This window comes from Mus caroli, chromosome 12 (genome assembly GCF_900094665.2).
Source record: "Mus caroli chromosome 12, CAROLI_EIJ_v1.1, whole genome shotgun sequence".
Taxonomy (NCBI): Eukaryota; Metazoa; Chordata; class Mammalia; order Rodentia; family Muridae; genus Mus; species Mus caroli.
Window position 1 is genome coordinate 105,098,418 of NC_034581.1, and position 14,172 is coordinate 105,112,589.

Below are 14,172 nucleotides of genomic sequence, written 5' to 3' on the forward strand. Positions count from 1 at the left end.
TGCCCCAACCCAACAACAATTTCTTTAAAAAGGCAAACTTCCATCCATCTTAGCTTCCTCTAAGGTCCCGGGCAGGTCCCGGGGCTTGTGAGTGGTCCACTGGCCCAGATAGGAGATTGACAGCTGTCTTCTGTGTGTGCCATACATAGGATGTGGAAAGCTATGATCCCGTTTTGAATCCAGTACTGAACCGTGAAGTTCGGCGAACAGGAGGGAGAGTGCTGATTACCCTCGGTGACCAAGACATAGACCTGTCACCGTCCTTTGTCATCTTTCTGTCTACCCGAGACCCAACTGTAAGCAGACATAGATCACCATAGATCACCATGATGCTGGTAGGTTTGGAGCGGAGAGAACCAACCGGTCTGTCTTGTGTTCTGACAGGTGGAGTTCCCACCAGACCTCTGCTCCCGGGTGACCTTTGTGAACTTCACCGTCACCCGCAGCAGTTTACAGAGCCAGTGTCTCAATGAAGTGCTTAAAGCAGAAAGGCCGGATGTGGACGAGAAGCGCTCCGACCTCCTGAAACTGCAAGGTGTGCTCTGGTCCCCAGCTTCCCAGCTGAGCTGGGTGGCAAGCTGAGCTCCGGAGGGCGGGTAAGGGTGACACTGCTCCCCAGTGGCACAGTGACGCAAATCTGTCTTGTCACAGGGGAGTTCCAGCTCCGTTTACGGCAGCTTGAAAAGTCTCTGCTCCAAGCTCTGAACGAGGTAAAAGGCCGCATTCTGGATGACGACACCATCATTACAACCCTGGAGAATCTGAAGCGAGAAGCTGCGGAGGTTACCAGAAAGGTGGAGGAGACGGACATTGTCATGCAGGAGGTGGAGACCGTGTCCCAGCAGTACCTGCCGCTGTCCACTGCCTGCAGCAGCATCTACTTCACTATGGAGTCCCTGAAGCAGGTGAGGCCATTGGCACAGCAGCTCTGGTTCCCAGCTGTGGCCCGAGGCACACTCTGATGGTCACATGGCTTCCTCCCAGGTTCACTTCCTATACCAGTACTCTCTGCAGTTCTTCCTGGACATCTACCACAATGTGCTGTATGAGAACCCCAACCTGAAGGGTGCCACCGACCACACACAGCGCCTCTCCGTCATAACCAAGGACCTCTTCCAGGTAGAGAACGGAGCATGCATCTGTCTGGTACACGGGTATGGAAGTGTGGCCTCCAGAACACCACCATCCCCTCTCTCTCGCTTCCCAGGTGGCCTTTAACCGAGTGGCTCGAGGCATGCTGCACCAGGACCACATCACCTTCGCCATGCTCCTGGCTCGGATCAAGCTGAAAGGCACCGTGGGGTGAGGCAGGCTGCTCAGCAGTGATGTGGCTCTGCGGACTGCCCTAGCATGCGTTCTGTGTAAAGACACCTGCCTGACCTGTCCCCCGCTTCACAGGGAGCCCACCTATGACGCAGAGTTTCAGCACTTCCTCAGAGGGAAGGAGATTGTGCTGAGTGCTGGCTCCACCCCCAAAATCCAGGGCCTGACCGTAGAGCAGGCAGAAGCTGTCGTGAGGTTGAGCTGTCTGCCTGCATTTAAAGATCTGATTGCCAAGGTGCAGGCAGATGAGGTAAGTGTCCTTTCGAGTGTTCTGTGTAAGACCTGTCAGTGAGCAGCTACTGCATGCATGACTGCGTGGGCCCTAAAGGTCTGTTCATCTAATAGAGCAAAACCAAAGCTGCATGCCCAGGACCACACACCAATTATTCCTGTACCATGGTGACACTTAACCTATTGTCTCTACAGCAGTTTGGCATTTGGCTGGATAGCAGTTCACCAGAGCAGACCGTGCCATACCTCTGGAGCGAGGAAACACCTACAAGTGAGTCAGCCAGCCCCTGCTGTCCTCTCTCGGGCCTAATATAAAGTTGGGTGTGTTGTTCCTCAGAAGAAGGAGGCACTGATCCTTAGAGAGGTACTTGCGCATCAGTCAGGCTTGTTAGGAAGCCAGTCTGGAGTGTAGACAGACTCTGAGTCCCAGCTACTCAGGAGACTGAAGTAGGAAGGTTGACAGCTAGTTGGGCAGTGGTGGTGCACACCTTTAATCCCAGCACTTGGGAGGCAGCGGCAGGTGGATTTCTGAGTTCGAGGCCAGCCTGGTCTACAAAGTGAGTTCCAGGACAGCCAGGGCTATACAGAGAAACCTTGTCTCAGGAAAAAAAAAAAAAAAAAAAGGTAGGTTCACAGTTTAAGGCCAGCCTAGGCTAAATAATGAGCTCTTGCCTCAAAATAACAAAATCACCATTTTAGGAAACCATTTAGGGGGAGAGCTCCTAGGTTGGCGGAGGGAAGATCAGATTTCTGATTCCCCCTCACGTTATCACCAGTGACCATCAGAGGCTGGAGCGGGCTAGGAACATAGCTCAACTCTAGAACACTTACCTAGCAGGCATAAGGTGATTGAGTTCATCTGACTGGAGTGAAAGTGATGCCTAACAAGGATGAGTGAGGATTGTCTTGTGTCATAAAGACTCTGAGTGCACCTGTGAGTGCCACAGAGGTAAAGACCTGACTGAGTTCCATCCCTGTGACCCATGTGCTGAACCAGCCCCACTAGTTGTCATGAGCTGCATGTGGCCGCCACACATACACATGCAACATAAAAATTCCCCCAGGGCAGCCAACATACCCCCACTCCATATAAAGAGACCTTGTCTCAAAGATGTTTTATTTATTTATTTATTTTGCTAAGCATGATAACACATGCCTTTAATTCCAGCACTGAGGAGGCAGAGGCAGGTAGATCTCAGAGCTCAAGCCTAATTTAGTGTTGACTTCAATGCTTCCCAGAGCTACATAGTGACATCCTGTCTAAAAGAATAATTTTTTTTTAAATAAACAGATGAGGGGGCTAGGGAAAGTGCTTTGTGGGTAAAAGTGCTTGCCTCGCCAGACAGACAACCCAAAACCTACACACACAGTAGTGCAGCCCATGAGATGGAAGGCAGACAGGAATGGAGAGAAGCTCACAGGCCAGCTATCCCTAGTCACACAGTGGTAGAGATACCCTGTCACAAGGTGAAGAGTGGGCATGGACACCAGGTTGACCTCTGACCTCCACACCTGCCATGCTGAGTGCACATACTCACACACACCTGGAACCCAGCACCGAGGAGGAAGAGCTGAGGGACCGTGAGTTCAAGGTTAGCCTGAGGATAGACTCTGAAAGGGCAGTATCATCAGTACCCCACACCAGTGGTAAGATCCTATCGCAAGACAGATGCTCCCTGGGTCCAAGAGAACCAGGAGGCTGGGGGCTGAGCTGGATCTCGGGGGCTTCGTGCCTGCCTGAGCTGGTGCTCTGGGTGGAAATGTCAGCACCTTAACCCTCCCTTGCCACGCCTCGTTTCAGCTCCCATTGGGCAGGCCATCCACCGCCTGCTCCTGATTCAAGCCTTCCGACCCGACCGCCTGTTGGCCATGGCCCACATGTTTGTTTCCACAAACCTCGGAGAGTCCTTCATGTCCATCATGGAGCAGCCTCTCGACCTCACCCACATTGTGGGCACAGAGGTAATGGGTGTCCTTGTGCCCCATCCCCGCTCCCCATGCACCCTGTGATATAGCTCAGACACACTGCTGCTTGGCTGCAGTCTTCCCCGAGCCAACACTACCCTCAGGCCTTCTCCTGCCAGGTCCTGTCTTATAGCCCGTCATCTGGGTGTACCATGTCATTTACAGGTGAAGCCAAACACACCTGTCCTGATGTGCTCTGTGCCGGGGTATGATGCCAGTGGACATGTTGAGGACCTCGCAGCAGAGCAGAACACGCAGATCACGTCTATTGCCATCGGTAAGGATGTATGCTGGTTTCGTGGACACGGGGCAGCCTGGAAGCATAAGGCTGCCTGCCGTGGTTCACACTTGGCTTCCTTGTCTCAGGCTCAGCAGAAGGCTTTAACCAAGCAGATAAGGCCATCAACACCGCTGTGAAGTCAGGCAGGTGGGTGATGTTGAAGAACGTGCACCTGGCCCCAGGGTGGCTGATGCAGCTGGAGAAGAAGCTGCACTCCCTGCAGCCCCACGCCTGCTTCCGACTCTTCCTCACCATGGAGATCAACCCCAAGGTGAGCCGCGGGTGCTGGTGCCTCTGTGAAGCCTGTATCAGAACCAGTGGGTCAGCTGGGTGTGCTCACATGTCTACAACCCCAGAACTTGTGATGCTGGGGCAGGAGGATTGCTGCAAGCTTGAGGTCAACCACACATCAATCACAGAGACTACCTTCTCCCTCAGGTGCCCGTGAACCTGCTCCGTGCAGGTCGGATCTTTGTGTTTGAGCCACCACCTGGAGTGAAAGCCAACATGCTGAGGACATTTAGCAGCATCCCTGTCTCTAGGATATGCAAGGTAAAGAGCGCTCGCTCTCTCTGAACACATATGTATATAAACCTAAGAGCGGGTTCCTGCCTGTGCCCAGCTGGGAAGGCAGAAGTGAGGAATGTTCCCAAGTGAGCAGGTGCACTCCGCAGAGCTGTGGCCCTCAGTCCACTACATAGCTCACTGTCCCTGTGCCACATGAGGACAGGGCACCTTCAGCTCTTGAGGTTTTCACTTGTTTTGTTTGGTGCTGAAATCTACATTTTAAGAAAGCCTATCTTCTGGACTGGAGAGGTGGTTCAGCGGTTAAGAGCACTGACTGTTCTTCCAGAGGTCCTGAGTTCAGTTCCCAGCAACCACATGGTGGCTCACAACCATCTGTAATGGGATCTGATGCCCTCTTCTGGTGTGTCTGAAGAGAGCAATGGTGTACTCATAATAAATAAATAAAAGCCAATCTTCTAGAAACCTGTCTAAATTCAAGGGCCATTCTGCCAATCCTGATCGTTAGAAAGCTAGGTGCTTTGGTCAGCCATATTGCTTGATTCTGGTGCTGCCTGCAGGTCAGACGGTTGAAGGGTGTCGGGGTGGCTTGTTCTGCAGATCTTTGCTTCTGAAGTAGGGTCTGGTTTCCTTAGACAAACACATGCTGTCTGACGAATCTGTCTGTGGTCATTTTCTTCATCTAGTCTCCAAATGAGCGTGCCCGCTTGTATTTCCTGCTGGCTTGGTTCCATGCCATCATCCAAGAGCGCCTGCGCTATGCTCCACTGGGGTGGTCAAAGAAGTACGAATTTGGAGAATCTGACCTTCGATCAGCTTGTGACACGGTGGACACGTGGCTGGATGACACAGCCAAGGCAAGTTAGGCTACATCACCCATCCTGTGATGGGGGGAGACAGTGGATCTCAACTCAAGGGAGCGCTGATACTTTGTAGCAGCCAGAACTAGACTGTGCAGCAGAAAGCTGGCCCCTCCGGTGTACACATGTAACCCAGCCTCTGTCCTCCCCAGGGCCGGCAGAACATCTCACCGGATAAGATCCCATGGTCTGCCCTGAAGACCCTGATGGCGCAGTCCATCTATGGTGGGCGAGTGGACAATGAGTTCGACCAGCGTCTGCTCAACACCTTCCTTGAGCGGCTGTTCACCACCCGCAGCTTCGACAGTGAATTCAAGCTGGCCTGCAAGGTTGACGGGCACAAGGACATCCAGATGCCTGATGGTATCAGGTGCGGCCGCTGTGGGAACAGAAGTCAGGCTGGGGGGGGGAGGGGGGCGGGCAGGGTGTTTGGAGCCACAGTCTGCCGGACTCTGATTCCAAATGTCCTGTTTTCTCAGGCGAGAGGAGTTTGTGCAGTGGGTAGAGCTGCTGCCTGACGCCCAGACACCCTCATGGCTGGGCCTCCCCAACAATGCTGAAAGGGTCCTGCTTACCACCCAAGGTGGGTAGTGAGTCCCCTTACTCCTGGACCCCTGCCCACCCTAAGCCTGCTAGAAGGGCTTGTTCACGGGGAGTCCTGAAAAGAAGGTTTGACGGCTAGCTTTAGTTCAAGAGTTGGAAGCACTGATGGAGGCTTGGTGGTATGGAGCCTGTCTGTGCCCTAGCCTGGAGCCAAAGGCAGAAAAACCATGGAGTTCAGCATCCAGTCTACACAGCATGCCTCAAACAACACAACATACCTTGTATTAAGTCAGTTTTACTTCTCACAGCATTGGTGGTAGAATCCAGAGCCTAACAAGCTAAGTAGAGCTCTGAGAGCAAGCCCCACACAGTCAACAACCATTTAGAGCCAGTAACTCATCCCTGAGATGCCAGCACCCACGGGGTAGATACAATCAAGCAATAGGGTAGAGAGTTCTAGGCTAACCTGGATGACATGGGGCCCTTTTAAAAACGGCAGGTGAGGTGACTCAGCAGCAGCAACGTAGCACCAGCCTGCTACACCTTGTCCTTCTGGTGGTCTGACCTGACCCTTATGGAAAGGCTAAGAAAACAGGCAAGGGCTAGTGCAGGCATTCCGAAGTAGGTGAGGCAAGATGAAGTGTTCCCAGCTACCTCCTCCTGTGGAGAACGTGCTGAGAGCTTGCTGCTGTCTGGGAGGAGGTGACCATGAGAAAGAAGGTGGGGATGGCCATGGACAGTAGGAAATGAGCGGCTATGACATGGATTTAGTGTGAAGATGTCAGTGGCCTGGATGCTGAGCGGCTCCCTGTGGGGTTGGATGTAGTCTCTCCAGCACACAGGCTGATTGGTTCTCAGTGCTGGTGTCACTTGCCCCAGCGCTTCCGTAAGCCCTGTACCCATCAACACTGTCAAGAACCAGGGCATTGCCAGCTTCTCCACCTTTCTTTGCACAGTCCAGAGAGCAGGGAGGCTCAGCAGCCTGGGCGTCAGTTCCCACATGTGAGGGACGGGCCAAGCACCAGTGTGCTTTTAGTAACGTGGCATTTGTGTGAGCAGTTCAGAGGTCCCAGTGGCCATCACAAACGTCCCTAGCAGGGTCTGCCTTTAGGTTGAGTGAGGCTTCTGAGGCCTGCAGGCTGCAAACAGCCTCACAGCACACGACCAGGCCATTGGGTCTGGTTTTGTCTTAATCGCCCTGGGGTAGACGTGTGGCACGAGGACAGCCTGCAGGCTGCCGTGCTGAGCTGATGGTCACACAGCTCTTGGCCTGTCCACTGACGTCCTCCCCCACCCGGGCCTGGCCTAGGCGTGGACATGATCAGCAAGATGCTGAAGATGCAGATGCTGGAGGACGAGGATGACCTGGCCTACGCAGAGACGGAGAAGAAGGCAAGGACGGACTCCACCTCCGATGGCCGTCCAGCCTGGATGAGGACACTGCACACCACGGCATCCAACTGGCTGCACCTCATCCCGCAGACACTGAGCCCCCTGAAGCGCACCGTGGAGAACATCAAGGTAGCTGGGCTGGGCTCAGTGTGCTGGTCCCCAGGCTTCAGCAAGAATGGCCAGTGGTGGCACATACCTTTAATCCCAGCACTCGGGAGGCAGGCAGATCTCTGAGTTCGAAGCTAGCCTGGTCTACAGAGTGAGTTCCAGGATAGCCAGGGCTAGACAGAGAAACCCTGTCTCAAACCCAAAATGCAAAAAAAAAAAAAAAAAAAGAATGGCCACCGTTTTAATTAAACTGTTTGAAAGCTGTGATCTGAGAGGGGCAGAGAAATTCATCAGGCCAGGGCCACACTGCACTCTGGCCAGCGCCCAAAAATGTGTGGTCAGAAGCTCTGGTGCCGCTCCCAGCTGTGCCCTGTCTCTGCACAGACCCCCGACCTTAGCCCTCTTCTCTCTGGCTTTAGGATCCTTTGTTTAGGTTCTTTGAGAGAGAAGTAAAGATGGGGGCCAAGTTACTCCAAGATGTGCGCCAAGACCTTGCTGACGTCGTTCAAGTGTGCGAGGGGAAAAAGAAGCAGACAAACTACCTGCGCACGCTCATCAATGAGCTGGTGAAAGGTGCTGATGGGGTGTGGGGCTCGAGCTGGTCTGCCACTGTCCACGCCCCATGTGCAGGCACACTGCAGTCCCCAGGCCACACGTGTCTCTTACAGGCTTCCTCAATAGTGGGGGGCGGGGGGGTCCTAGCAATGCCCCTAGTTTTCCCTAGGCTTTCCTAAAGTTTTTGTGCAGCTCCTGTGACTTTTAGGGTTAATGCAGTGAAGAGGACAGAGGGGTGGGCGGGGCCCGGCACCCCACACTACTGAGACAGCTTTGCCCCCGTCTGCAGAGGGGGACTTGGCAGAACTAGTGCTGAGGCCTACTGCTTTCTTCCTTGCTGCAGGGATCTTGCCTCGGAGCTGGTCCCATTACACAGTGCCTGCAGGCATGACGGTGATCCAGTGGGTGTCGGATTTCAGTGAGAGGATCAAGCAGCTGCAGAACATCTCACAAGCGGCTGCATCTGGTGGTGCCAAGGAACTGAAGGTGGGCATGCGTGGCCCGGGGTAGGAGGTGGGGTCAGGAGTGGCACTGATTGTCCTGGACTTGGGTGGAAAAGTGTTCTTTCTCGATGGCACTAAGGATAGCCAGGGCCTGTGCCTGACCTTCTCTTCTTTCCACCGCACTGTTTGTACAGAACATCCACGTGTGCCTGGGTGGCCTGTTTGTACCTGAGGCCTACATCACTGCCACCAGACAGTATGTGGCACAAGCTAACAGCTGGTCCCTGGAGGAACTCTGCCTGGAAGTCAATGTCACCACCTCCCAGAGTGCCACCCTTGATGCCTGCAGCTTTGGAGTCACAGGTGAGCTGGCGTCTGAGCTCTCAGCCTGGCCTTTCTGTGAAACCTGTTTCCAAATGAATTTACCCAAAGTGTCTGGGCAGAGCATCCCAGCTGAGCCTGTGGGTGTCCTGGAAGCCGAGCTGTGTGGCTCTAGCCCCGTCTCCACATCTCCTCACAGGTCTGAAGCTCCAAGGGGCCACGTGCAGCAACAACAAGCTATCGCTCTCCAATGCCATCTCCACAGTCCTCCCCCTCACACAGCTGCGCTGGGTGAAACAAACAAGCGCAGAGAAGAAGGCCAGCGTGGTAAGTATCGTGGCCTTGCTCTTTGGCTCTGCCGTGCTGGGACTCTACTTGTGTGCAAACAACTGCCCCCTAGCCCTGGACCCCCATGGGAGCTCATCCCTAGAGCTGATGAACAGTAAGTCCCTCTGTCTGTCTCACAGGTGACCTTACCTGTCTACCTGAACTTCACCCGGGCAGACCTCATCTTCACCGTGGACTTTGAAATTGCTACAAAGGAAGATCCTCGCAGCTTCTATGAGCGTGGAGTTGCCGTTCTGTGCACTGAGTAAAGCTAGACTTTTCTCCAATCCTCTTTCTGGAATAGGAAACGCCCAATATTTAACCTTCATTCATCCTTAACCGTGTGGAAGGGTTGATGGACTGGAAAGCAAGTGGTTGGTTCGTGTTGGCGGATGACAGGTGCTACGGTTGGAGACGGTGGGATGGGAGAGGAGAAAAGTGCGCTGTCCGAGGGCTGACTGAATGGCTGGGTTTAGTAAATAAAACACTAAGCATGACGGGCTCCCCGCCTCTTGCCGCTCTGCTCAGTCTGCTGTGGGAATCCTTGCGTTCCAGCCCACCTCATCTTTGTCACCGTGGTCACAGATGCAGAAGCAGCAGGGTGAGACCAGGAAAGCTGTACCTCCTCCCTGAGGCCTGGCAGCAACTCTGTTCTTGACTGACACCCCTAGCCCCTGGGGACCTTCTCTCTCTCAGACCTAAGCCCTGCCACCAGTCCATCCTCCCACACTTCCTTTCCACACCACCTGTGGTGAGAGGGTGGCCTCGTCCCACAGGAAGGGTGACAATTAGCCTGGTCCTAGCATCTCAGGATCTCTAAAACCCTCTGACTGTGTGGTACAGAGTGGGCAGAGGCTGTTGTCATAGCTGTTAAGGACGCCTTAGCACAGAGAGGCACTGTCCTAACTCCCTTCTCTGGGAGAAGACACAGCAGGTTCCTCTGCAGGAGGAAGAGCCTGTGTTCTCTTAAGGAACACCTAGGGGTGGTGCAGGTGACACAGCACCCACAGCTTCTTGCTGCGTCCAAACACCTCAGAGGATATTGCCTGAGTCTGTGGGGATCGCTGGGACCACGAAGATCACCCCAGCCCAATAACTAGACTTCTGCTCCCAGAATACCAGCCCATCCCTAATCCCTCCTACAATCAGAGGGACCGTACTGGACAGTGGCCACCAGCCCTGTTGTCTTCCCTGGCAGTGCCACCTGGGGCACTGATAAGTACCCATAACCAATCCTGGAACAGCCCCAGCAGCACCCAGAGGTGGACATGCCTGCCAAAAACAGGCACCTCCTTGTGGTGCCGTTTTTATTTGCACTTGGGAAGGAACCTTGTCCCCGCCGAGGGGAGGACAGGACCTGGAGAGCATCCCCAGGCATGTGCTCAGCTTTGTTACCTAGCAGAAAGAAAGTGAAAGGTTAGTAGACAAGCTGGCCAAAGCACAACCGGGGAGAAACAGCTCCCAGGAGAGCCCGGCACTCCAGCAGGCTTGAGCCCAGATTGACCAGAAGCCTGCTCCCAGGTGACACAGAGGGCTTGCCCAGCACGGGCGGGCAGTGAGAGAGCTCTGAACACACAAGGAACAGGAAGGGATCTGCCTTCGATCCAGCACTCAGGAGATGGGCAGGCAGAATGCCAGGTAATGGAACAAGATCCTGAGGTGGGGGTAGGAGGCCCAGTGAAGGCCACTCGGATCTTTCCCTGAATTGCAACCTATTTTTAAATACTTTTTTACATTTTGTATGTGTGTGTGTGCGCACGTACTTGTACACATGCACACACACATACACCATTATGTGTTCCTGTGTACGTTGGTTCTCTCCTTCCACCATGTGGGTTCTAGGGATTGAACTCCAGTCGTCAGGCTTTGCAGCAAGCGCCCTGACCCTCTGAGCCATCTCAGAATCCATACACCCATTTTTATGCTGGGTGGTAAGGACTGAGTTTGGTGCGGGTCCCTGGCTCTGTGCTGGCCCACACCCCTACCCTGAGCTAACTCGGGCCCCGGAGCTGGGCCACGTACTTCTTCTTCTTCCTCTTAATTTTCTCAGGCTCTCCAAGTAGGAGCTCCAGTTTTCTCTTGGAAAGCGACAGCCTGGGTCCCTTATCTCTGTCACTCCCGAGTCTGGGTGGTGACCGGGTGGCTCTGGCTCTGCCCAGCAGCTGTCTGCCTATCTCTGGGGTCTCCACAGGATTAAGGGGGCTGGCAGCCCTTGTCATCCTCCAGTCCTCTGGTGATGGGGACAGCCTGCCAGGACACCCGTTGGTCTCTCGGGGGCCCAGTGTCTTTAGTTCACCCTCAGGCTGCATGTCGACGTCATGGACTTCGAGGGCTGCAGGGGCCCAGACAGAAGCTTTCACGGTGAGGTCTGGAGCCTTTGGGAGCGAGTCTTCCACGCTGGCCTCCTCAGCAGTCCTGAATTTCAGTGTGTAGGAAGGCGAGTTGCGGTTCCTATCACCCAGGAGGTGGTGGGCACGCTGGCTATGGTAACTGCGATAGTTGGAATGACCTGGGGTGTCTTCCGAGTCACCATCATAAGGATCTAAAAACTGGTGACAAAGGTTTATAAAATGTTTGGCTACATGTGAGGGCCTGAAAATTCTGATCACCACAAAATAGGAAAGTTTCTGAGCCAGTGGGTGAATCCCAGCAGCAGGGTAGTATGTAACACGGAGGTGTGCCAAACGTGTCTCCATGGCAAATGGCAAATCTGTATGCTTTGCCATGCATTGAAACTCTCTTTAGAGGACAAGGTCTCATCAAGACTGGCTTAGGGGCTGGTGAGGTGGTTCAGTGGGTAAGAGCACCAACTGCTCTTCCAGAGGTACTGAGTTCAAATCCCAGCAACCACATGGTGGCTTACAACCACCCATAATGAGATCTGATACCCTCTTCTGGTACGTTTGAAGACAGCTACAGTGTACTTATACTAATAAATAAATCTTTGGCCGGAGTAAGTGGGGTTGGCTAGAGCAAGCAGAGGTCCTAAGTTCAATTCCCAACAACCACATGAAGGCTCACAACCATCTGTACAACTAAAGTGTCTACTCATATACATAAAATAAATAAATCTAAAAAAAAAAAAGACTGGCTTAGAACTAACTGTGTAGCCAGGATGACCCTGAAACTTCTGACCCTTCTGCCTTCACCTCCCATCAAGGGACCATTCTGAGGGTCAGACCCAGACGCTCGCAAATGCCTGGCAAGCATTCTACCAACTGGGGCTGGGCAAGCATTCTACTCACTAGGCTACATTCACAGCCAGTGCTGTCACTGGCTTTTGGTTTGGGTTGGTTGGTTGGTTGGTTTTGAGATGGTCTCACTATATAACTTTGGCTGGCCTCAAACTCACAGAAATCCACCTGCCTCTGCCTCCCAAGTGCTGGGATCAAAAGTCTGTACCGCCACAGCTGGCGTGTGTTGCTCTTTCAGACAAGGTCTCAGGGCTGTGGAGACAGGTTAGCAGTTCAGTGTCCAGATCCAACCCTAACAGGCACATGATGGCACACAACCATCTGGAAGGCCAGGTCCAGGCCGTCTTCCAGCCTCCTTGTATACTGTGCATGTGTCACAAAGTACTCAGACATACAGAAATAGATCATTCCAAAACATTAAAAGGCAGGGTCTCATGTAGCCCTGGCTGCCCTTCAACTTTACATCCTCCTGCTCAGACTCCCCAGTGCTGGGTACAAGTGTGTACCACCACCACCGGCTACAGCAAATTCCTCGTAAAAGTACTTGGGCAGGGCCTTTGGGGAGTCCCCTGACCTCTGCTGTGGGGTTCAGACCTTCCTATCTTCTTGCTTTCTGTGGTAGAATCTTGTCAATTTGCTCCATTCTGTTCCTGCCTTATAGCATCTGTCATCCCAGCACTCAGAAAGCAGAGAGACCGGAGGCATGTCCTGAGTTTGAGGCCAGCCTGGGCTCTGCAGTGAGACGTCCCTCCTTTAGTTACCAATACCAGACTGCCTGTGTGCAGGCTTGCTCACACAAGTAGAAACATTCCCTCCCCGGATTCTGACTCTCACAGCCCACTCACTGGGCTAGCCTTGGCTTTGAGGACTCCCTTAGGCCTCTGGACCCTAGGGGGTTGCGGCCAGGCCCGTGGCATACCTCTCTCCAGATGCCTTCAGCAAGGTCCATGAGGTTCCTTCTGGAGTTGACCTGTGGGGAAAAACTCGATGCCGATTCTGCCATGGCAGCTTAACACAGAGCACTCGGGATGCTCAATGCCACACTACAGGACACACACGCAACCTGGTAAGAGGGGGACAAAGTCCTCCAAAAGGCTAGTGGGCAGCCAACCCTTCCCTGGCAGAGTGGGCACACAGCACCTTGGCACTGGTTCTGGGTCCAAATCCAGAAGGAGGTAAAGGGCACTAAACTTTCCTTCTCAACTGGTCCCTCACGAATGCAGAATCAAGGTTTACCAAGCTCACAAAGGAGCCCAGGCCTGGCCCCTACACCACACACACACACACACACACACACACACACACACACATACACTCGTAGGGCACCTGAAGGCGATGGCGGGCGTGTCTCTGCCACTTCCGAAAGCCAGCTGCACTGAAGGCTGCCCTGATGCAGGTGGGTCGGCTGGGCCTCTGGCTGGCCATCCCTCGTGGACTGTCACTTAACTAAGGAGACGAAGTTAAAGGACAAAGCACAGGGTTCTAGAGCACAGGGAAGGAAGGGCAGGCCACAGGGAGAAGAAGGGAATTCTCTTTAGACATCTGCTCCCACCCTGTAGCTTAGTCTGCTCTTCCTCCAGATCCTCTGGGAATCTGAGGCAGCTGAAGCAGGAGGAACATGAGCTCCAGGCTAGCCTGGGGTACATGGAAGGCCAAGGCCAGTCTGGGATAGAGCAAGACCATGTCAAAAACAAAAGTAAGGGCTTGGCTATAGCTCGATCTATCCAGTGCTTGCTTAGCACATGCTAGACCCTGCACTCGGCCCCAGCAGCTACAGAGGCAGAGGCAGGAGGATCAGAAGGTCAAGGCCATCCTTGTTAAGAGGCCAACCTGGGCTACATGAGATCCTTCCTCAAAAAGAAAAAAAGAAAGAAAAGAAGAGGAAAAGCCCCTAGGATTGTGGGCACATACAGTTCAGTGGTAGAGCATTAACCTAGCTCTTGGGGACATCAGGAGAGCATGAGGGACGGTGCTACACAAAGAAAGCCATCCTGGGTATCTTAGACCTTTTTTTTCTCTTTTTTTTTTTTTTTTTTTTTTCTTCGAGAAAGGGTTTCTCTGTATAGCCCTGGCTGTCCTGAACTCACTCTGTAGACCAGGCTGGC

General features: G+C 53.5%; 2 protein-coding genes across 5 annotated transcripts in view; one reads left to right on the forward strand and one right to left on the reverse strand.

Annotated features, from left to right (window-relative positions):
- Dync1h1 (dynein cytoplasmic 1 heavy chain 1) overlaps positions 1 to 9,375 on the forward strand; it is a 65,787-nt gene extending 56,412 nt beyond the window's left edge. The window contains exons 58-77 of the mRNA XM_021178532.1: positions 150 to 296; positions 385 to 535; positions 652 to 905; positions 985 to 1,119; positions 1,208 to 1,302; positions 1,399 to 1,573; positions 1,750 to 1,825; positions 3,356 to 3,516; positions 3,685 to 3,796; positions 3,886 to 4,070; positions 4,238 to 4,351; positions 5,011 to 5,181; positions 5,337 to 5,554; positions 5,664 to 5,767; positions 7,037 to 7,248; positions 7,647 to 7,800; positions 8,126 to 8,268; positions 8,420 to 8,588; positions 8,746 to 8,873; positions 9,014 to 9,375. Of these exons, the coding sequence (XP_021034191.1) occupies positions 150 to 296; positions 385 to 535; positions 652 to 905; positions 985 to 1,119; positions 1,208 to 1,302; positions 1,399 to 1,573; positions 1,750 to 1,825; positions 3,356 to 3,516; positions 3,685 to 3,796; positions 3,886 to 4,070; positions 4,238 to 4,351; positions 5,011 to 5,181; positions 5,337 to 5,554; positions 5,664 to 5,767; positions 7,037 to 7,248; positions 7,647 to 7,800; positions 8,126 to 8,268; positions 8,420 to 8,588; positions 8,746 to 8,873; positions 9,014 to 9,142 (3,033 nt within the window). The 3' untranslated portion in view covers positions 9,143 to 9,375. The remainder of the gene's footprint in view (positions 1 to 149; positions 297 to 384; positions 536 to 651; positions 906 to 984; positions 1,120 to 1,207; positions 1,303 to 1,398; positions 1,574 to 1,749; positions 1,826 to 3,355; positions 3,517 to 3,684; positions 3,797 to 3,885; positions 4,071 to 4,237; positions 4,352 to 5,010; positions 5,182 to 5,336; positions 5,555 to 5,663; positions 5,768 to 7,036; positions 7,249 to 7,646; positions 7,801 to 8,125; positions 8,269 to 8,419; positions 8,589 to 8,745; positions 8,874 to 9,013) is intronic.
- Positions 9,376 to 10,206: 831 nt separating this feature from the next.
- Positions 10,207 to 14,172, reverse strand: part of LOC110307214 — a 15,036-nt gene continuing 11,070 nt past the window's right edge. For 2 of the 4 annotated variants that reach the window (XM_021179487.2, XM_021179489.2), the window contains 4 exons: positions 13,394 to 13,513; positions 12,987 to 13,037; positions 10,896 to 11,422; positions 10,207 to 10,268 (listed from right to left, as the gene is read on the reverse strand). In XM_021179487.2, coding sequence (XP_021035146.1) covers positions 10,265 to 10,268; positions 10,896 to 11,422; positions 12,987 to 13,037; positions 13,394 to 13,513 — 702 coding nt within the window. In that variant the 3' untranslated portion in view covers positions 10,207 to 10,264. Of the gene's footprint in view, positions 10,269 to 10,895; positions 11,423 to 12,986; positions 13,038 to 13,393; positions 13,550 to 14,172 lie in introns of all 4 variants that reach the window. The other 2 variants (XM_021179488.2, XM_021179491.2) reach the window with 1 other exon arrangement.